Raw genomic sequence first — 24,186 nt, 5'->3', positions numbered from 1 at the left:
TTCCTAATTCTCAAAGTCTTTGCCTTCCTTGCCATGTACCCCAAGAGATTGACTTCATTGCACCCGGACTCCCCAGCCCTCTTGCTACCAGTTGGGTCTGGCCAGGGGGAGACAGAAGGAGAGATGGAAGGTTTTGAGCAGAGGGAGGTTGAGTTATTTACCTTCCTGTTCTCTCATTTCATGGCCATAGTTCTGCCAATAGTTGCTTTTTATTTCTTAAGCCACATTTCCTGTAGTTTCTCTTCTTAGATCTAGTTCTAACTGGTCTCGGATAATACTGCACCCCTTTTTGTCTTTTAGTTCTAGGGGTGATGATGCCTTCTTGCTATTGCTAGTATGTCAGTGCTAAATATATCTACATCTAATAAGGGAGCAGGGAGACATGGCCGCGGCTTGCTGGTTTCCTTATGCACAGGCACCCTAGATGGGCCCTCTATTACTTTAGCTCAATCTATTGAATGAGCCATCTCTTTCCAGCAGGTACATGGATACAGTCTTATACTTTATCACTTTATATTACTTGATGCTGACTTGCATATATATATATATTTATTTATTTCTCAGAAAAAAATTTACTGAGTCAAATTTTAGAAACATTTTAAAGTCTTTGGCACATGTAAACATAATCTGCAAAATGCACACCGTGTTAAAAATGCCTTTTCACATCAACTGCGAGACATCCTAGTTGCACAGGCATTCACAGGGCTGGAACCGAACTTCTGTCTGATGGGTGATACCCTCCCCTGTCCTGGAGGTTCTGGGACAGGCAATTCCTGCTCAGAAGTCTCCCTATGGCCGCTTTCATCTCCCTGTTCCTCAGGGTGTAGATGAGCGGGTTGAGCAGTGGGGTTCCCAGTGTGTACACCAGTGAGATGAACTGGTCGCGCTTGGGGTGATAGCTGGAGTTGGGGCGCAGGTACACGAAGGCACAGCAGCCGTACTGCAGCAGCACCACGGCGAGGTGCGCGGAGCAGGTGGAGAAGGCCCGGCGGCGCCCGGCGGCGGAGCGCGTCTTGAGCACCGCGGCCACTATGCGCGCGTAGGAGGCAGCGATGAGGAAAAAAGGCACCGCGATGGCCAGGGTGGCCTCCACCAGCACCAAGTGTTTGTGGATGTGGCTGTCGGCGCAGACGAGACGCAAGACTGGCGGCACGTCACAAAAGAAGTGCTCGATACCCCGAGACCTGCAGAAGGGCAGAGAGAAGATGAAGGCTGTCAGTTGCAAGGACAGCAACAAACCGATGACCACAGAGGCCAAGACCAAGAGGACGCAAAGAGCCGAGGTCACGATGAGAGGGTACTGCAAGGGATGGCAGATAGCGACATAGCGGTCGTAGGCCATGGCGGCCAAGAGGAAGCAGTCGGCGCTGCCGAGTCCGATGAAGAAGACCATCTGGACGGCACAGCCCAGGCGCGGGATGGTCCTCCCCGACTGCAGCGTGCTGGCCAGGATGTGGGGCACCACCACCGCCGTGTAGCATACCTCCACCCCGGAGAGGCTGCCCAGGAAACAGTACATGGGGGTGTGCAGACGGGCTTCTGTGCGAACGGACACCATGATGAGGACGTTCCCGGAGACGATAAACGTATAAACCAGGCTGACCGCAAGGAAGAACAGCGCGCGCAGCCGCGGGCTGCAGGGGTAAGCCAGGAGCGCGAGGTCCGGCAGCGCAGAGCGATTCCCCCAGGCCATAGAGCTGACGGCGAGTCTCTGCGGAAAGTTACCGGACAGACCCTAGAGTGAGACGCAGCACACGTCAGTTTACACTGCAATCCACACATCTCATCTAATCAGGTCTGGAATTGGAAACAAGATAAGAACTAGTTCTTTCTTTTTTTTTTTTTCTTAATTCCACTTTACCAAATTTCTCCACAGAAATATCTACACCTGAAATTCTAACTGCCAAGAGTCGGGCCAAATTATGGAGGAGACTGTTGAAGAAAAGTGGCGGGGAAAGTGGGCAGAATCTCTAGGCACTGTTTTCAGATGCAGTGGGATGAAAATTAAATTTTCTTAGCAAATTGTCAAGAAATCTTGGAGGCTGGAAGTCAAGAAGGTGAGAGAGGGGAACCAAGAATTCATTCGTTCATACATTTATTTACACTCAGTATCTTCCAAGGTGTTACATTAGTGATCTGTGGGTGTGTTTCACTCAAAAGCTCATGATAACAAAGACGTTTGCAATGTTTATTGCAGCCCAATTCATAATTGCCAGGACATGGAAACAGTCCAAGTGCCCATCAACCCATGAATGGATTAACAAATTGTGGTATATGTACACCATGGAATACTATGCAGCCATAAAAAGACAGTGGCTGCACATCTTTCATGTTTACCTGGATGGAGCTGGAAATATTCTTCCAGCAAAGTATCTCAGGAATGGAAAAACAAAGCATCCGATGTATTCAATACTACTATGTAGGGACTTATATGAATATGTAGGGACTTATATATTGAATAGTACTACTATTCATACAAATGATAAAACATAACTATAGTCCAGAAAGGAGAGGGAAGAGAAGAGAGAGGGGAGGGGAAGGGAGGAGGGAGGGTATTGGGGGGGACCTCACCTAATATGCAGGATGCAATGGTACATTTCAAAACTATTAAGAAAAGATTATAATTGTGATGGATATGTTAATCAGTTCACTGTAAGCATTTCACATTGTATATCAAATCAATACACTAAACCCCATAAATACACACAGTTATCATTTAATAAAAAAGAAATAAATAAAAAGAAAACGAAGAAAGAAAAACATGCACTCGAGGCAAAGGGCTGGCCCAGGCCTGAATTTGACAGTGTCAGGGATAAGTCTCAAAAACAAAGCCCTCCATACTCTTGGCTTCTTTAGCCTTATCCAATGCAGGGACACATAGGTCTTTAAAGAAACAGGGTGTTTTATCACAGGATTCTGTCTGGTTTGTGGCGGTATGAGAAAATATGTGATAAAAGCTGTTAAAAATCTAGGAATCTTTTTCCTGTGAATTTGGGCTTGAATATAAAAGACTGAGCCAGTCCTCCTTTCCCATACTTTTAAGAAGATTACATGAAATCTGGGGAGAAGCCATCTAGTATTCATGTAAATCCTTTAATGAACAGACATAATTCGCACAGACCATCCATTCCACTTCTGTTCCCAGACCCAACTCATATTCAGGGAAGTGGAAAAGAGATAATATACAACCTTATTTTAACTTGCCAAATTTTAATATTTTCTGATATTCAATATGAGCTTTGAAGAGAAATTTCTATCTGGAAACACCACTGCGAGTAAAAATCATTCACATACACGGTGTTATAAGCATGGGTACAAATGTGATTACAGACAGTCACAAATATTAAGAGTGCCCAGGGCATGATGGCTCTGTGTTGTTTTGTGAACAGCTAACAGGTAGTGTCTTTTCCAGTGATTGTGTTTTCCTCATCTGAGCTTCAGTAGTGCTTTGAGTTATTTCTAAGGCCATTTAGCATGTTGCACATTTATTATAATACGGAGGATGGGTAGTGTATCAGTGTGAAATCAGCTCTCGAATTAAATGATGTGGTTTGAATAATTCCATTTCCCAGTTCCATGATGCCAGGCAATATATAATTTCTCTAAGTCTCAGTTTCTTTATTTGAAAAATGGGGATAATAACTATACTTACACTCAAGGATTGCTTGAGTTTCAGTGAAGTGGTGATGTAAGATATCTACCACAATCACCAGTTTATGGTAATGGTTATAATGAAAGACAATTATCATTATTATTTGTAAGTTCAAGGGCAGCCATTCTGACTTATTTGTATTTTTATATCTTCATGGTCACCAAGCCTTATGTTGTGCAGATTGTAGAGACTTGATAATTATATCTTGGTCAGATGCGGTGGCACATGCCTGTAATCCCAGCACTTTAGGAAGCTGAGGCAGGAGAATTGCTTGAGGTCCAGCCTGAGCAAGAGTGAGACCCTATCTCTACTAAAAATAGAAAAAAATTAGCTGAGCATGGTAGTGGATGCCTGTAGCCCCAAGTTACTCAGGATACTGACGCAAGAAGATTGCTTGAGCCCAGGAATTTGAGGTTCAGTGAACTATGATGACATCACTGCATTCTAGTTTGGGACACACAAACTGTGTAAAAAATAATTTTATATTGAATGGATAAGTATACTGTAAAAAACATTGATCACTTTTTTCCATTTTCTACTTCCATTTTTAAGTGAAAAATTTAAGATTATTTCATAGTCAAATCACTTCTTTAGGAGCCTGATGGAAAATAACTTCGTATGCATATTTGGGCGGCACTGTGGAAAAAAATCCTATCAATCTAGAACATAGCATAGAAAAGCCTACAACTAACTGATAGCTGAAGGCTAGTCGGCATGTGTTACGAAAGAAGGAGGCTTTGACATTCATGTCATAATGACTTCTGAGAATTTTATTTTAGTCTGTTATATTCACATCATCTTTTAAAAATTTTTTATTTTATTTTTAATTGACAATAATGGTATATATTTGTGGATACCATGTGACGTTCTGAGACACGTGTACATTGAGGAATGATCAGGTCAGACTAATTATTAGCATATCCGCATCAAATATTTATCATCTCAATGCTGCTGTCCAGCATCTATAATAAAATATCTACATCTGAGCTGTCATACGTCATGAATTCTTGGTGCTGGAAGCCCCCCCAAAATTGTCTAGTTTGGTGTGCTATCAGAGATACTCGAATCTTCCACACAATGTGGGGACAGGCCACCTTGAAAGCCCAAGGACTTTCATTGCCTCCCGGCTCACTGACTCCCTTGTTGGAATACTAACTTCTCTGAAAATTATTTCTGTGGTCTGTTGAAACCTATCTCTGTGGAAGTTTAGAATATTCCTTCTGTTCTAAGCAATGTGGCCATTTCTGCATAAAACACTTCAGATGTTAAAGAGCCCTTATTCTGTAGCTTTAAGTGTTTTTCCTAATTTCCTTATACTATTTCTCACATGACATGGTCTTGATAATGTCAAGCAATTTAAGCTCTTACCCAAGTGCGCTGCACGGGACATATCACAGCAATGGTTACATTAAAAAGATCTAGACAGAAAAAATTGTGTTCATGCTTCTAAGTGAGTGAAAGTTATCATATCAACATATAGTTAATTTGCTATTCCAAGTTGTTACTAAATATGTGGCATAGGATGGAGTAAGTTAAGAGCACGTTAGCACCTGAGATCCCCAGAAATCTCCCCCAGATCTCAGGGCATCCAGGTCAAACCCCACTTCATACTCTCAGACTCCTTCTTACCTCTCCTATTAGCCTTGCCCCAGTAGGCAAGAATATCCCAAGAAACATTTGCTCTGTTCATTTTAGAAATTGAGATATCTTCTAGACTAACACAGCTCTCCAGTTGTCTAGCTAGTGTTATGTAAAAGAGGAGGCTAGTGGATTTGTCACTAAACAGACCTGAGCTAGGATCTCAGCCTGCTATTATTAGCATGATCCCTTGGGCAGATCATCTCACATTCATTTCTGTTTCTTCATGTTTAAAAGATGTAAATAATAACACATAATGGACCTGTGATGAAATTAAATGAGAGAAATTATTTAAAACACTTGGTTTGATGTATGAAACCTATTAAGTTGCACAAGGAATGTTAACTGTTTCCTCCTTTCTTTGTATCTAGTAAGGGTATGATATTAATACATCTGCTTCATACCAGAGTATTAAATGAGGTACACTATGACCAAAAGGTTTTTATTAATTCTTAAACTTTATCCAAATTTTTATATTTATTCCATTCCTCAATGTTTCTTTGACTGAGATTAGTTATTACCACTTTAATCAGAGGAATTGGGTTGCCCAGTGAAATTCAGAGAAACACCGTAAGATGGCCTGAACTGGTTCTGAAATCCTGGAGTCTTATTTGTAAAGCCATCATTCACTTTTCTAATTCAGTGTGAGCAGGTGCTGGACCGTTGCAAATCTGGAAGGAGGCAGAAAAAGACTTTCTCTTACCTTCAACATGAGAGGGGAGAGGAGAGGGATACGCTGAACCAGCCTCCTAAATTACATTCATAGAAGATAGGAACCAGCAGGTGATATCTGACTACCTGAGTAGTTAAGGAAGAGAGGACATGACCCTGGAGAGACTACCCAGTGGGATTAAGCCTTTATGTAAACTCCCAAATAAAAGCCATGGAAGCAGCAAATTGCTCTGTCATCGAGGGTCTTGCCTCCTAAGTTCCATCTCCCTGAAGAAGGCAGTTCAGCCATGGCTTATATCGTCCCCTGTTACTAGACAATTAGTCTGAACTAAAACTGTCTCTATTATGTAGAAGGTCTGGAGTGTGTTTGTTAAAGACCCATATTAAACCCTTTAGCAATATTCTCAGTACCCAGAACAATGAGATATGCGAAGTGCCCTAATCAAGGTCATTTGAGCCTCCTGTTTCAGAGAATTTACCCCCACTATTCTGCATAGCTGGGTTCAGTCCTAGTTTCAGATTATCACTGCCCTGGAGAATTAAGACTATATTTTATATTTCATCTCTCTTCCATGGGGTCCAGCATAGTGTTACATTATTAACAGGGTCTCATTTAATACATATCAAATGTTTCACTTTTTCTACAGCATCTTTCTTTCTTTAATTTTCCTTGAGCAGAGAAATTCCCATTGGTCTTAGCAAATTAGATTAATTCCCTTGGGAAAAAAATTGTTGATTGGTCCTGCGTAAAAAAATATATATCATATTTTAAAATGTAGCATATAAGTGTTTATGAGTCTGGGTGTGAATGTATGCTCCCGTCTTCTACACAGGCCTACAGTGATTTATGTGGTTCTCTGGCGTGGATGTGAGTTGGGGTGGGAGGGGCAAAATGATCAGATACCAAAACAGGTATGGCCGAGATACCTGAGATGTTTAGAGACTTCTGAGGTATCTTTGGTGCCAATAAATGCAGGAGAGAGAAGGTGGGAAAGGGAGGTAGCATAATGTATTAAGTGCCTACTGTGTGCCCAACATTATAATAATTACAGTAGCTGAATCTTACATCACACTTACTATGTTCCACACACTTTGCATTTATTAACTCGTTTCATCCAACAACGCTAAGAAGGAGGTACTATTGGTATCATATCCCATTTACACAATATATCTAATAATAATCATAAGAAAGCTTTACAGTAAGTGTCATTCCTATTTCACAGGTGAAATCCAAAGGCGAAAGATTGGTAGAATTTGAGCAATTTGTCTAAGAATAGATGCAACGAGCAAGCCGAAGTCACCTGATTCTGAAGTACATTTATGCACTGTCCTTTAGAGTAGGCTTCATCTGGTCACGTGGCCTTCAATTGCTTTTCAGTGAAAGTAAAATCTGGCATATATTACAAAGATGAACCACAGAAAGGATTAGAAGCCTGGATAAGGTGAACCCCTGCTGACATCTGGCTTCCTCCCAACTCTTCTCCAGGGACCCTGTCTTTCTTTCAGTCCCTTTTTCTCACGTGCTTCCTCTCACCATCAGGCCTTTGCACATGCTATTCCCTCTGCTTGGCATGTCTTTTCCCTTTTCTTTTTACCTAAGTAGTGTCTACTTATCCTTTGTCTCACCCAGTTCCATTATAATATCCTCAGGGAAGATGTCTCTGACCTGGGTCATGTCAGGGTCAAATGCACCTTTTGGAATGTCATGTCCTCCTCCCTTGTTGCAACTACCACCGCTGGAATTTTGCACATATTCTAGTGCCATTTGATGCACCTCTGTCCCCCAGTAGTGTGTAAGGTCAATGAGGACAACAACTGAGTCTCCTTTTCCTCAACTTGTATGTCTATGGCACGAGGATTTCCCAACCTGGGCACTGTTGCTATGTCCATCTGGATAGTTATTTGCTGTCGAGGACTGTCCTGTTTGGTGTAGGATGTTTCACAGCATCCTGGCTTCTACCCACTATATAACAATAACGTCAGTCCCTACTTTTTGGTTATAATAATCCAAAATATCTCCAGATATTTCCTTGTGAGTGAAAATTACCTCCTATGAAGTCAACTGGGATAGCCATAGATGTGGTAGAAGGTGCAAGGCTACTTATTGAATAACTGAATAACTAGCTCAGGATTCATGTCTAGATCACTGTAGGAATGAATATTTCAACTCCAGATAAAGATGGGGGGTTGGTAGGTGAACACAGAATTATAGCTGAATGGCATGTGTAGTTTTAAGCCTTCTATGGTAGCTTGATGCATTTTCCTTGCTGTCGTGGTGATATTTCAGTTACACGATTAAGAAGGATTATCTAGAATCACAGCATCCTTTGTCCTGATCAGGTCTAAGGAAACATCAACAGTTCTTCCTTACCAACTCTCCATTTTGGAAAACATAAGATTAACTCCTGTCTGTATGAATATTTTCTTCAGAAGTGAGTTGTCTGTGTGGGATCTTACTTGGGAAAAATGAAGGGTCCAGTGACTGGTCCTACAGCTCATGCAATGAAACAAGATCCATGTGGGGGTGGGTTGCACAGGAATTAGGATGACTGAGAAAAAATGCAGGATTACTTTCACTTTCTTAAATAATTTCTCACTATGGCCTGTATCTCTGTGAGTGGAACATGGTATTATCCAGCAATAATGATGTTAAAACTTTGGCCTGCTACTGTCTTACTTCAAGTAAGTGTCTAAAAAATTCATTATGGAACAGGAAACTGCATAGCATGATTGCAAATGTCACTTTTCAGAGAACCTGGGAGAATGATGTCACTATGCATATGTGTGTGAAAAATACAACATATTTAATGACTCTGTATACTATCTGATGAAAACCTTTTGTTCTCTAAGCTACATTAGTGGGAGGCTGGTACTGCAAGTGTTTGTTTGGTAGACAGGTGTATGAGTTTGCTAGGGCTGCCGTAAAGGGTGTCATAAATTTATTTTCTGTCAGTTCTGGAGGCTGGAAGTCTGAGATCAAGGTGTCAGCAGGGATGGTTTCTTTTGAAGCACCTGTCCTTGGGCTACAGATAGCCATCCTCTCCCTGTGTCTTCACATGGTTTTCCCTCTGTACATGTCTGTATCCTAATATCCTCTTCTTGAGAGAACAACAATCCTATTGGATTAGGACCCACTCTAATGAGTTCATTTTAACCTTAGTACCACATCTTTAAAGACCCTGTCTCCAAATATGGTCACATTCTGAGGTACCAGGGATTAAGGCTTCAACATATGAATAATATTTTGTGGGGAACACTGTTGATAGAATTCCTTTTTGCAGTATGTCCTTGGTCTCAGAGATTTGAAGAATAAACCCATAGACCACAGATTAGTGGTAAGATAGGATTTATTAGACAGAAAGGAATACAGATGGAATAAAAAGCACCAGATCTCCTGGCAGAGGGAAAGATCCAAGTGGGAAATCTTCAACACAGCAGATCTTTTATCTTGGGGTTCTATGTTGCTTTGTAAAAAAAGAAGGTCTTGAGAATTACATTTGGCCAGGAGTTGGCAGACTTCAGTGTTTATGAGTATATTAACAAATGAATGCAGTCCTTCCAGCTCCAGGGAGAATGACAGGATGTCCACTTCAAAAGAGGCCTGGATTACATGAAATTGCCTAGGCCTAGGAAACTGAAGTCCCTGTCCAGCCCTGAATGGGGGAATGCTGTATCCACACAATTCATCTCACAACATTATGTATGCATTAAAATGGGGTAAAATTTTGTCACACCAGGGAAATCTCATCTTTGACTTTTTTCCATCAAGTCATTCATCTATCAGAAGTACCTCTGTTCCACATTTTGTAAACCAACTCTAGAAATACCGTGGTAATGGACCAAGTACTTCATTGACTGAGGAACTCATTGCTGCTAGAATTCTGCTTTTCCCTTCCTGATTTACATGGACTGTATTTAATTAATCCCAAAGGGAACTTGGTTGAAAAAAATCGAGGCTACTGGCATACTTTTCCTTCAAGAAAGCTGAGATTTTTAAAGATCAAACTTAAAAACTAAAAATTGGATAAATTGAGAAATGCGAGTGGGGTTTACAATTATCAGCACAGACAACCTCCTTATGAAGTTCCTATAAATGATATTATCTCATTTATAATGAGATAAACTTCACGTCCCAGTTTAGATGACCACAAAACAAAAATGAGGAATTCACCAAAAGAACCGTCACAGAAGGTCCCTTGGGTAGTGACTTCCAGAGCTAAAATCTAAGGATTATTAACAGTAACCCAAGAAGATCAATATAAAATGAGATAAGTAAGCCCTCATATATTTATGTGGTTCAATGTATATATGGAAGATTTGATTTGCAAATGTTTAATATATAAACTCTAGTTCATGTGACTTAACTGGATGCTTATTTTGAATGAATACTTCCTTACTCTTCACTGGTATTGAGCATGGGATTTTGGAGACAGCAATTTCCCCAAATCCTGCCAGTGATTCTGATGCGGCAATCTAGATGACTGCCTTGTACTGCTTTACAAGAACTCAGGTTTGTACCAGAACTTATTCATCCTAATATCTTGAATTAGGCACTTTGTAAAGCTTTTCTATAGCCCACATCGCTGCCCCTATTCCAGGAACTCCCTTTCCAAGACAGATAATACAGTGGGTTCTTCATTGGGAAGAGCCTGGGCACGTTCAGTTATGTATTCCATGCTTATAAGGTACACAAAGTAATACAAAGTATGGGGAGAGTTAAAAAATAGCTACATTATTGCAAATTAACCGTACATGTAGTACATCCAGGCATAAATTATGTTTGTTAAATCAGCATTCCCTAAAATTTTCTATTCACACTTTTGAGCCATCTGGAAGGCCCAAACTCTTAGCTATTTCTCTCACTTTCTATATCTATCTTATCTGTAAGTAGATCATCTGTATCTATTAATAGATATATTTTTATATGTGTGTGTGTATATATATGTGTATATGGGGGTGTTCATATGTGTGCATGTTTGTGTGTACATTTACGTGTATAGTTGGAAAGGTTCTTAATCAAATAATTTTATTGGGAAAAAATGTCTAACTAGAACATACTGAATTGTCACCTTAGCGAGGCCTCTATACACTTTGCAGAAGAGTTATCTCATGTCTAATTAAAAATAGACAAGAAATATGACATGTTAGAAGGTCTGATATGTGCTGCTAGGTTTTTTTTTTTTTTTAAGTACACCAATTTGAATACTCTGAGAAGCAGATGCCAAGACAGGATTACACATGGAGGAGATATTGGGGGGAGAGAGCCAGAGGGTGCAGGAAGAGTTGGACTGTGACATAGAATTGACCCCTACGGAGAAGGATGGGGGGAGGAAAGGTTGAACAGGCAGAATCTTAGACTGCAGCATAGTTCTAAGAGTTTCAGCAGAGCTGATGGGATGTTCTCAGCCAAAGTCACAAGAGTCCTACATCTTGCAGAATTGGGTTTGTCTTTTCATCCCTAGCACACTCAGCCATTGGTTGGAGCATCCTGTGAGCAGTGTGGTCATGGCATGGGCACAGTGATAGATTGACCTCTGCTGGGAGAAATCCATTAGTCATCCTGCATCAGAAGGTTTTTTACAACCACTTCATTAAGGAACTGGTACTAAAAAGAAAATTACTGTTCCGATAAACTGGCTCCTCTGGTCCTTGTTTTGTGAAAGTCCTCCAACCCACTGTTGTTCTGTGGGGAAGTGGTTACTTCTCATTTTCAGAACATTCTTAAAGTGGACTTTGATTTCTGAAGGTACAAAAATGACATCCAAGATTTTTTTTTATTAACTCATAGCTGTGTACATTAATGCAATCATGGGGCACCATAAACTGGTTTTATATAAAATTTGAAGTCTTTTCATCAAACTGGTTAACATAGCCTTCCTGGCATTTTGTTAGTTATTGTATTAAGACATTTATATTCTACATTTAGTAAGTGTCACATGTACCCTTGTAAGATTTACCGGAGGTGTGGTCCCACCAATTACCCTCCCTCCACCTATCCTCCCCCCAGGCCTATTCCTTCAAGAGTTTTCCCTGCACTTTCTTCTAGTATTTTTATAGTTTCATGTCTTAAGTTTAAATCTTTAATCCAGTGAGAGTCTATCTTAGTTAATGGTGAAAGGTGTGAGTCCAGTTTCAGTCTTCTACAGGTCGCCAGCCAGTTCACCCAGCACCATTTGTTAAATAGGGAATCTTTTCCCCACTGAATATTTTTAATTGGCTTGTCAAAGATCAAATAATGGTAAGTAGCTGGGTTCATTTCTTGGTTCTCTATTCGGTCCTATACATCTACCTCTCTGTTTTTGTGCCAGTACCATGCTGTTTTGATCACTATCTATTTATAGTATAGTCTGAGGTCTGCTAGTGTGATTCCTCCTGCTTTGTTTTTATTTCTGAGTAATGTCTTGGCTGTTTGAGGCTTTTTTCTGATTCCATATAAAACAAAGTACTATTTTTTCCAGATCTTTAAAGTATGACAGTGGAGCTTTAATAGGGATTGAATTAAAATTATACATTGCTTTGGTTAGTATGGACATTTTAACGATGTTGATTCTTGCCATCCATGAGCATGGTATGTTTTTCCATTTGTTAACATCTTCAGCTATTTATTTTCTTAGAGTTTCATAGTTCTCTTTATAGAGAACTTTCATGTCCTTTGTTAGATAATCTCCCAAATATTTCATCTTCTTTGGCTACTGGGAATGGAATAGCGTCCTTGACTGTTTTTTCAGCTTGTCTATTGTTAGTATATAGAAAGGCTACCAGTTTATGAGTGTTGATTTTATAACCTGAGATGCTGCTGTATTCTTTGATCACTTCTAAGAGTTTTGTAGTAGAATCCCTGGTGTTTTCCAGATATACAATCATATTATCTGTGAAGAGTGAAAGTTTGATCTCTTCTGACCCTATATGGATATCCTTGATTGTCTTTTCTTCCCTTATTGTGGTGGCTAAAACTTCTGTTACAATGTTAAAGAGCAGTGGAGACAATGAGCAGCCTTGCTTGGTTCCTGATCTGAGTGGAAATGATTTCAATTTAACTCCATTCAATACGATATTGGCTGTGAGTTTGCTGTAGATGGCCTCTATCAGTTTAAGAAATGTCCCTTCTATACCAATTTTCTTAATTATTCTGATCATGAAGGGAAGCTGGATATTATCAAACACTTTTTCTGCATCAATTGAGAGAATCGTATGGTCTTTGTTTGACATCCAAGGTTTTATCACAACTTCTCTGTGATAGGAGGTATTTCCTTCAATAAACTCTGAAATAGGTTGACATTTTCTTGTTCTTATGAATCTGGGAAAGATGTTCGCGGATGATGATGATATCTCTGAGTGTTTATTCTGTATGTTCACTTCTGTGATGATGCAACAAAGAACTTCAAAAAGAAAGAGTAAAAATCAGATTAGAAAGAAACATAACCACCTTGACATTTCCTGAGTATTACTTTTTAACTACATGTCTGGCGATGGTAGGAGCTTGGTAATTTTCTTCTTTAACAATTTAATGCTAAATGTTGTATAGATTACACAAGTGCAGAAATACGTGAGTAGAGAGAAATGTGCAAATAACACGTCTGGGGAAATCATCCACTTTTTTCAGGTTAGATTTTGTGGGCTAACGGATTGTAAGGAATCAAATCTGGGGACAGCTGGACCCATTAGAGGTAATTCACATGACAGCTAATGGTGAACTCCACTGGGACAGTGGAGATAGAGATGGCATAACTACTACATAATTAATCATGTGTTTTGGACCTGGCCAACCACATCTTTATTGAGGACTCAAGCCAGCCTAGGTTGGGGAACATATTTCAACTCCTTCATTCAAAGATCAGAGGACGGGCAAGTGTTAAACTGGTGTTAGAGCTCCTTTGAGTGAACTATGATAAAGAGAAGGACTCTACTTTCACGAAGAATTGATGACTAAGGAGGGAAACTTCAGCCAATTATGCAGAACCCAGCCTGCATAGAAGTCCCATAGATGGAAAGGAAACACATTAGGGTGATCCAGACAGATAAAAGAATCTAGGTGGGCAGGTGACTCATGTGAGGATGGTTTCAGCAAGCAGGAACATGACTATTACAAGTTCTGGTGCTGAGCCAAGATTCCAGGTCTAGGAAGACTGCTGAGCACGTGGCAGAGAGAATCAGGTTATCATCATGTAGGTCAACTCCTGAACCTGTGCAAAGGGGACTCTACCTAGTGATCTCCTTCTTAAAGAGGAAGGATCTCATAGGACTAAGAGAACATGCCACTGCAAGTCTGCAGCAATCCTACTTCCACTCTAGCACTGTGTTCCAGTATCCTGAGCCCTGAGTTTGTGTAGCTGAAATGGGCTTTTTCCTCAAGCCAGTACACCCCAATTGCACACTTGCTAGCCCAAGGAAGACTGAGGGTTAGCTGTTCGAAGAGGTGGTGTAGACAGAATGGGGGCTGGGAATGTATTCACAGTGACTGATTATCTACATGTGCCAAGTAAGTAGGAGAATGTTGTGGTAATAGTTGAGCCAGGAAAGTACAAAATCTGAAAAAGGAGGGACTCTGGTAAATTTGGCTGTGGATAAAGAAACACTTTGAAAGGAACACTTGACAGGCATTTAACTTTCCTCAGTTACTTTTAATATAATTCCCTTATGATAGTCTTCCAGGATTTAATTAAAGGATAGATATTTACTTAATATAACATACAGCTTTTATAGGTTTTGATCATGGTGACTGTTCAAACATTAACTTGGCATATTAAAACTCACTAGTTTAAAAAATCTTTGCCTTTATTACATTTCTCTTTTCCACATTCCCCTTAACTATTAGATGTTTTACAATGGAACAAACTTTTGGTATTTTTTTTTTTTTGAGATATGATACTTACCTCTAGGTGATAATTACAACGTCTCTGTGTTTATCAATTTAGAGTTTGGCTTGTCGTTGATCAAGTGATTGAACAAACATATGTATAATATGACGTACACATCACGATTCTAAGTTCTAGAGGTAAAGATATAAATAAAACACCCCTCCCTTCACAGAACTTACATTGTAGCTGATGAAGCAGACAGTAAACATGAAATAAATAAATATTATCAGATGACAATAAATTCTTTGAAGAAAATTAAAAAAATTAATAGGGTAGAGCATGACTAGAGGAAAAGGGTCATTTTTTTTTTTTTTAGGGGGTGACATTTGACCTGAAATCTGAACATTAAGAAGAAACAGCCACAAAATTCTAAGGAAAGAGCAAATTAAACAAACAAAAAAAAGTGATAGAACTAGTAAAAAAAAAAAAAGAACAAAACACCTTGAAAATAATAAAAAATACGTGCTTAAACAAAATCTTAAAATCTAAGCATATCTAATCAAAAGGGTTTCTGAGAAACCCTAATATCTTAGAGATTTTGACCAAGAGACTGAGAACCAGAGAAGTTATCTAATTTATGTGACAGTGTCCAACAAGTCAGCGGAAAAAAGAGGAGCAACTCAGTTTTGATTCCATCCAATACTGTTCTCTAACTACCCAGAAATAAAATTCAGGGACTCATTAAGACCTCAGAGGAAGTGAGTGAAGAATAAGTATTGATACTAAGAAAAAGTCATATTGGTTTCAATAGTTTGTTAAACTAAGGTTTTAATCAATCTAAAGAAAATTACAACTAATTAGTATGAAAATTTTTGAGATAAAATATATAATACTTGATTGACAACTGCATATTTTGAAGAGTTTTGTGTGTGATGAGTTTTCTTTTTTTTTTTTTTTTTTTTTATTGTTGGGGATTCATTGAGTGATGAGTTTTCTTATAAAGTTAAATATTGTCAATGTCTTTCCTCATACATTGTGATGATAGAAACGTAATACCATTGCAATCGAAACTTATATCCTGCATCATTTTCTGGGTCAAGAGCATATCACTGTGAATCTGGTCCCAAATCAGGCTAATACACATATGAAACTGCCTTTTTTTGACTGATATGAGAACACTGGCAGGAGTTCTACAGCCAGGTTTCTTCAAAGTACAAGCATTCCAGGGGAAAAGAATATCCAATGTACTCAATACTCAAATGAAACCAATATATAAACAACTACAAGCCCACTGGAAAGGAAAAGATGAGTATACTCTAGCGAGGAAGAGGGGCAGGAGGGAGGGTGACTGGAGAGATCTCACCTAATGTGCACAATGTGATGGGCTCTCCTACAACTTGAACTTTACCTTAGAAATGCAAACAGTGTAACCCAAACATTTCTACCCTCATACCATTCTGAAATTAAAAAACAAAAAAGAAAAGAAACAGCAAAGTACGAGCATTCAGCATAAACAAATGCTTCAGGAAGCAAGTATTAACTGGATGGTAAGAGGATAGTGGCAGACAGGAGTGTTCATGGGTTTCCTCTGAAACATTTTAGTTCATGGAAAAAAAAACAACAAAACCCAAAACAAAGCAACCACAATAAAGAACACTGTGCTGGCCACATAAAACATATCAGCAATTCAGATTCACTTCACAAATTGACATCTTTTGAGAATTATAAGAATATCCAAAAGTCTTAGGGTTTGACTCTAGGATAAGATTTTATTCATATTTAGACTATGGATGAATATAAAAAAATTCAATATTATGGAACTTTATAAATCATTCAAATGAAAAATCAATTACATCAAGGAGATATCACTTGTTAGGAGCTACACTATGTTTTCCTTCTCCAGTTCACTACTCTGAGAAAATATCTCTGTGATATGGGGAATAGGCAGTGTCATCACTCACTTTAAAGCAATGAGCAAAGAGAATGAATAGGTATTCAATACCAAGAAAAATTCTCTACTTAGATTTTGCTCGTGAAGGTAACTAGAGTTTGATAGTAGAAGACAGGTAGGACTCTTCCCACAAGAACTCACTATCAGTAAATTCTGTCTTTTCATATAAGACTATTATGATACTCACCCAAACCTCTAATTTATAAGGTGCGCGCACACACACACACACACACACACACACACACACACACACACACACACACACACACACACACACACAGAGGATGCCACAAAATGTATACACATTTTAACAAAGGAAAAAACTGTTGATCTCATAGAAAGAGGGAGTAGAAAGGTGTTTACTAGAATCTAGGAGGGGAGGGAAGGATGGACAAAAGCGAGCTATTGATCACATGGTATAAAATTTCAGTTAGACTGGAAGAATAAATTTTAGGATCTATTGTACTAGATAGTGACCACAGATAATAATAATATAATCATGTATTTTCAAATGATTAAAAGAATAACTTTAACAAATTTTATCATAAAAAATGAGTAGATAAGATGATAGATGTGTTAATTAGCTTGATTTAATCTTTCTACTCTATTCAGTAGTCTCCCCTTATCCATGGTTTCACTATCTAAGGTTTTAATTACCTGTGGTCAACTGAGGTATGAAAATATTAAATGGAAAATCCAACAAATGAACTACTCACAGTGTTCCGAGTGGAATGATGAAATGCACCCCCCTGGAGATGTAAATCATCCTTCCGTCCAGCATATTTACACTGTATACACTACCTGCCATTAGACACTTAGCCTGTACTATGGTAGAAACATAATACCTTTGCAATTGAAACCTATATCCTGGGTTATCAGATCGACTGCCACTTTATCACAGTCCTTGCGCTCAAGTAACTTTTATTATACTTAATAATGGCCCCAAAGCTTAAAAGTAGTGGCATATTGTTACAATTGCTCTATTTTCATATTAGTTGTTATTGTTAATTTCTTATTGTGCTTAACTTACAAATTAAACTTCATCATAGGTCTAGGTATGCATGTATAGAAAGAAACACAGAGAATATAGGTTTTGGTTTATTGGTGATTTGGGGCATCCATTGGGGGTCTTAGAATGTATCCCCTTCAGGTAAGGGGGTGCTGCTCTACATGTAAATTAAACTATCACAGTGTATGCCATAAATATATGCAATTATTATTTGTCAATTAAAAATGATTAGAGTGGGGATTTCTTGTTTTATGATTGCTTGACTTATGATGTTTAGAAATTTTAAAATTTCAAAACAAGGGGGTATAAATGCTTTTGTTACATAGATGTTATACCGTGTATAATGCTTATGTCAAGACTTTTGGCATGTCCGTCATGAGAATAGTATTCACTGTACCCAATAAGTAAGTTTTTATCCTTTCCCTGCCCTCCCATTCCCCGCCTTTGGTTTCTAATGTCCTTTACATCTCTTTGTGTCCGTGTGTACCCATTGGTTAGCTCCCACTTATTAGTGAGAATATGTATTGTTTGGTTTTCTATTCCTGAGATATTTCACTTAGGATAATTGTCTCCAATTCTATCCAAGTTGCTCCAAGCAACATTATTTCACTCCTTTCTCTAGATGAGTAGTACTCCCCCGTGTGTTTGTGTGTGTGTGTGTGTGTGTGTGTGTGTTTGTATTTGTATACCTTAGTGGTTCTCAACCTCCCTAATGCCATGGCCCTTTAATACAGTTCCTGTGGGTCATGACCCACAGGTTGAGAACTGCTGGTATACCTAGAGAGAGAATTTTTGGAAAATAAATATATTTTTAAGACTCAGTTGATGACTGCATATTTTGTATGAGAAGTTTCTAGTAAAGTTAACTATGTTAAAAGTTGCAAGCCTTTCTTTGCAGTTTGCTCTGGAGAAACATAATACCACTGAGATTTATTTTTTATTTATTTTTTATTAAAACATAGCTGTGTACATTAATGCAATCATGGGGAACCATACACTGGTTTTATATACAATATGACATATTTTTATCACACCGATTAACATAGCCTTCCTGGCATTTTCTTAGTTATTGTGTTAAGACATTTATATTCTACATTTAGTAAGTTTCACATGTACCCTTGTAAGATGCACCATAGGTGTAATCCCACCAATCACCTTCTCTCCACCCATTCTCTCCCCTCCCCTCCCTTGCTCCTTTCCCCATATTCTTAGGTTATAATTGGGTTATAGCTTTCATATGAAAGCTATAAATTAGTTTCATAGTAGGGCTGAGTACATTGGATACTTTTTCTTCCATTCTTGAGAACTTTGCTAAGAATAATAAGTTCCAGCTCCATCCATGTAAACACGAAAGACATAAAGTCTCCATCTTTCTTTAAGACTGCATAATATTCCATGGTGTACATATACCACAATTTTTTAATCCATTTGTGAGTCAATGGGCACTTGGGCTTCTTCCATGATTTAGCAATTATGAATTGGGCTGCAATAAACATTCAATACCACTGAGATTTAAACTTAGATTCTGTTATTTCCTAGGCTGTGATGACTAATTATATGTGTCAACTTGGCTGGGCCACAGTAGCCAAATATTTGGTTCAACACAAGTCTAGACATTGCTATGAAGGCATATTTTAGATGAGATTAACATTTACTCTCTGCTTTGTGAATAAGCCTTATCTAATCAGTTGAAGACCTTGAGAAAAAAAAAAATCCTCCAAGGAAGAGGAATTCTGTTTTCAGAATGCCTTTAAGTCCAAACTGCAACTTCAACCCTTGCCTAAATCTCCAGCCTGCTGGAATACCCTGAAGATTTGGACTGCAGATCTTCCATAATTCATAAGCCAATTTCCTAAAATAGTTTTTCCCCTGTATCTTATTGGTGTTATTTTTTCTGAAGAACACTGATTAACACATCTTTTGGTACTGACAGTATTTCTAGTGGAACAGAACCTTGGGGATAACATTTCTTAATTGATTCTGGGGTTTGTGATTGTTTCTCTAATCTGATTAGATGTAAAGACGTTGATGATGCTATTTTCAGTAGTAAGGAGCAATGAGTCATGGTGTTACATGGTAGTAGTGCTATACAAAATACCACTATTGGGTACATTTAGTCAAATATTTATAGTAGGCAAAGTTCTGGGTGACCATGCATATGATACCCATGAAAACTTTTGTCAAACTAACAAGTATAAAGAAATTGCTCTAGACCAAGTGAGAAGAATGAGTTCAGGGTTTCAAATTCTAGGTTCAAACCTGGGTATGGTGGCTCAAGCTGATCCTAGCACTCTTGGAGGCCAAGGCAGGTGGATCCCTTCAGCTCAGTACTACCAGCCTTAGCAACAGCAAATCCCCATCTCTACTAAAAGTAGAAAAACTAGGCGGGCATCATTGTGGATACCTGTAGTCCCAGATACTTGGGAGGGAGGCAAGGGGATCACTTACACCCAAGAGTTTGAGGTAAGCTAGGCTGATGCCAAGGCACTCTACTAATGGCAACAGAGTAAAACGCTGCCTCAAAAAAACCCCAAATAATAACAACAACAAACCCCCCAAATTCTAAGCTCAAGAATTGAATAAATGATGTAAAAACTTGTATGCCTGTCTTGAAAGAGGGCCATAGACCCTATAGTGATAGGGCTGATATTTCTGATAGCCAAGTCCATAATCTCATCTTGTGAGTGGGTGATTTACACTGCATATTGAATTCTCAACCTTGCAGGATGTCTACTTAAGGTGAGGACATGAATTGGGAAGAAATAGTTCTAGAAAATAGGAATAGGGGCATATGAGAGAATTCTGATGAAACTGGGAACACAGAACTCCTAAATTCTGGTAAATCTTTGCCAGTAAAGTAGCTGATCTATACTTGGTGAAGAAGATTACTCCTGATTTCCCTCTTACGGCATCCCCTGAGGTTGTTGCCTTATAAGACACTGCTAACTCTCCTCAGGACCAACTCCCACCCCACCCTTCTTTGGTTTTAACCTTATGTCTAGAATCAAGTCCCAGTAAGCTGACAACATTATGCTCAATTGATCTTCAATAAGCATGCCAAGAATACACAATGAGAATAGAACAGTCCCTTCAATGACAGGTGTTGGGGAAACTGGATCTCCATATTCCACACAGTGTTGCTTCTGATCAAGGCTGTCACTTCATAGCAAATCAAGTGTATGAACAGGATTAACTGTTCTAACCATGTTCCCAACCATGCTGAAGCAATTGGCTTTCTAGAATCATGAATAACCTAATAACTTAGTTACCAGACTTAGTTACCAGCTTGGTGGCCATAACTTTCAGGACTGCACAAGGTTCTTTCCGAAGCTGTATGTGTTCCAAATCACCATCCAACATGTGGTGCCCTCTCTCATAGGCAAGATATATAACTCCAGGAATGAGTGGGTGAAAATGGGAGTGGCATCACTCACCTTTATTCTTAGTGACCTGTCCCTTGACCTTATATTCTACTGGTCAAGAAGTCTTAGTTCCAAGAGGAAGAATGTTTCCACCAGGAGCTGCAGCAATGATTCTATTGAACTGATATCAAGATGGTCAATTGGCCATGTAGGACTCCTCTGTCTCTCTGAATAACAGGGAAATACAATTCTATGCTGGATGGGGTGACTGATTCTAATTACCAAGGGAAAATTGGATTGCTCCCCTTAGGAAGACTATGTCTGGAGTCTAGGAGATATGTTAGGGAGTTTCCTAGTACTACTATGACCTGAGATCAAAGTCAATGGAAAAGTACAAAAACCCAATTCAAGCAAGGGCTGCTGAAGACCCAGACTCTTGGGGAATGAAGGTTTGGGTCATCCTTCAGGTAAAGATCCATAGCAAGTGTGGTATTTTCTAAGGACAAAGGGAGTATTGGTAATGGGAGAAAGGAGTTATAAGTACCATCCTGACCACATGACCAGTTACAGAAAAAAGGACTATTATTGTTGGGTGTATTTTCCCCTTATTTTTTTAAGGATATATATGTATGTATATATTTGTGTGTGTGATATAATAAATATCTTTATTTTTTTCTCTCTTATCCCCTTTGCTGTGTATCTTAAGGTGTTTTAACTTCACGTCATAATAGTTAAGAGTTGCTAACTTTACATCATAGTATTTAAGGCATATAACATAAAGAAGAATTAAGATCACCCCCACAAGCACACGAGACAATTCCTTAAAATGAATCTCTTGTTCATACTTGGGTCACTATGAAAGTTGTAAACAGGCTGTGTTATGGTCTATTTTCTCTCTTCTAAGAAGCACAGAGGACAGCGTCCTTTCTGATTCACCCACGCATGTTTCAACTTGCTGGACTCATATTTCAAAGAAAAGAAAAACTTTTAAACTTTGGGTTAAGTGAACAGCAGCATTCTACAGTATCCCTATCCACTTTTTTTTGAATTTTAAGGTTTCATAGAACTTTTAAAAAGTGAGAATGAACTGCAGCAACTATGTGTATTAGGTACAGAGAATTAATTAAAGTCCAAAGTGTGGGGGAATGAAGGCACATCGGGCATTTGCATATGAGCCCTTCACAGCTGTCACCTGCTGGAGGGCTCCCCAAACTTCAGACAGCTTCAGATGTCCCTTTGGTACTGATGATGTTTTTCAGAGCGCCTTTGACATCCTTGTTCCTAAGAGTGTAGATCAAAGGGTTGAGTAGGGGGGTGACAAAAGTGTAAACGAGGGCAAACTGGCGGTCCTCATCCACCGAGGAGCTGGACTGGGGGCGCAGGTACACCAAGGCACAGCAGCCGTACTGCAGCAAGACCACGGTGAGGTGCGAGGAGCAGGTGGAGAAGGCCCGGCGGCGGCCCTGGGCGGAGCGCATGCGCAGGATGGCAGAGGCGATGAACACGTAGGAGACACAGATAAGCAGGAAGGGGACGGTCAACACGAGGACGCTCACCACGTAGAGGACGGCCTGGTGCACGCGGGTGTCAGCACAGGCCAGGCGCAGGAGCGGAGGCACGTCGCAGAGGAAGTGGTTGATTTCGCGGCGGCGCCCGCAGAAGGGCAGCGTGAAGATCAAGGCTGTGAGCTGCAGAGAGAGGGAGAGCGCCAGGCCCAGGGCGCCGACCACCATCTGCACGCACAGCTTCTGGGTCATGAGGAGGGTGTAGTGCAGCGGGTGGCAGATGGCCACGTAGCGGTCGTAGGCCATGACCGCCAAGAGAAAACAGTCCGCGCCACCGAGTGTAAGGAAAAAGAACATTTGGGCCCCACATCCAGCCAGCGGAACCGGCTTCTGGGGCCCCAGAATGTTGGAAAGCATCAAGGGCACCACGACCGTGGTGTAGCAGATCTCTACGAAGGACAGGTTGGACAGGAAGAAGTACATCGGGGTGCGGAGGGAGCTGTGTGTGCACACCACGCAGATGATGGCTGTGTTGCCGCAAAGGATCATCAAATACAGGAGGAGGAAGACCAGGAAGAGGAGGGCCTGGAATTCGGGGACTGTGGTGAACACGCGGAACACGAACTCCGTGGGGCCAGAGTGGTTGAGGACAGGTGTCCAGGCAAACATGCCTTCTGCAAAAGAAGCATAGAAGTGCCCAGCCCTCACTGGCTGAGTTGCTTCATGGCTGGAGTAAAAAAAAATAAAAATGAACTGAGTTTTGTTTCTGATGTGGAAATCACATAATTGTCATTCAGATTCTAATTGTCATAGAAGTTATGGGATAAATTTCCTGAGAAATCTTCATGTGCATGTTCTTAAAGAAGAGAAACAGGCTATCTAAAGAATGTTTTAAGGGCGGCGCCTGTGGCTCAGTGAGCAGGGCGCCGGCCCCATATACCGAGAGTGGAGGGTTCAAACCCAGCCCCGCCGAACTGCAACCAAAAAATAGCCGGGCGTTGTGGCGGGCGCCTGTAGTCCCAGCTGGTCGGGAGGCTGAGGCAGGAGAATCGCGGAAGCCCAAGAACTAGAGGTTGCTGTGAGTCCTGTGAAGTCATGGCACTCTACCAAGGGTGGTACAGTGAGACTCTGTCTCTACAAAAAAAAAAAGAAAAAAGGCTTTTTAAGTAGAAGTTAAAGATAGTAGAATGGAGGTAGCCAAGGGCAGTGAGAGAGAGGAAATGGGAACCACAGGTGAAAGGATGCAAACTTGCCCCTATATAGGATGAATAAGGTAATAATATTGTGTTATGCACTGAGAATTGGCTAAGACGGTATATTTTAGGTGTTCCTGCCAGAAAAAATTGCTATGTGAGGTGACGGACATGTTAATGCGTTTGAGGATGATAATTAATTCACTATGTATCTGTATATCAAAACACCATATTGTACAATCAAATATATACAATAAAAATAAATTACAGAAACACAGATTTATGAGTCAGGTCTTTATTTCTGCTAGAGATTCATAATGTATAATTATAAATACTTATTTTGCAGATAACACATTAGATGATGGAACTGTTTATACTAATCCCAATGTTATGGCCTCATGAAGGA

General features: G+C 39.8%; 2 protein-coding genes across 2 annotated transcripts; both read right to left on the bottom strand.

Moving 5' to 3' along the window:
• Positions 1-697: 697 nt before the first annotated feature.
• Positions 698-21,080, bottom strand: LOC128564299 (olfactory receptor 10W1). Its single transcript, XM_053559793.1, has 2 exons — positions 21,003-21,080; positions 698-1,735 (listed from the first exon to the last, which is right to left on the bottom strand). The coding sequence occupies exons 1-2, from the start codon at positions 21,078-21,080 to the stop codon at positions 698-700; spliced, it is 1,116 nt and encodes a 371-aa protein (XP_053415768.1).
• A 1,216-nt stretch (positions 21,081-22,296) lies between these two features.
• On the bottom strand, positions 22,297-23,256 carry LOC128564298 (olfactory receptor 10Q1). Its single transcript, XM_053559792.1, has one exon. The coding sequence runs from the start codon at positions 23,254-23,256 to the stop codon at positions 22,297-22,299; it is 960 nt and encodes a 319-aa protein (XP_053415767.1).
• Positions 23,257-24,186: the final 930 nt, after the last annotated feature.

Source organism: Nycticebus coucang, chromosome 14 (genome assembly GCF_027406575.1).
Source record: "Nycticebus coucang isolate mNycCou1 chromosome 14, mNycCou1.pri, whole genome shotgun sequence".
Taxonomy (NCBI): domain Eukaryota; kingdom Metazoa; phylum Chordata; class Mammalia; order Primates; family Lorisidae; genus Nycticebus; species Nycticebus coucang.
Note: the sequence above shows the minus strand (reverse complement) of the source record. Positions and strands in the feature narration are given on the sequence as shown.

Bases quoted from the DNA above. Each gene is read 5' to 3' on its own strand.
- LOC128564299 (XM_053559793.1), bottom strand. From the start codon at position 21,080: ATGTTGGATGGTGATTTGGAACACATACAGCTTCGGAAAGAACCTTGT. The intron at 1,736-21,002 runs GTAACTAAGTCT...GTCTCACTCTAG, and splicing joins AAGTTATGGCCACCAAGCTG to GGTCTGTCCGGTAACTTTCC.
- LOC128564298 (XM_053559792.1), bottom strand. From the start codon at position 23,256: ATGTTTGCCTGGACACCTGTCCTCAACCACTCTGGCCCCACGGAGTTC.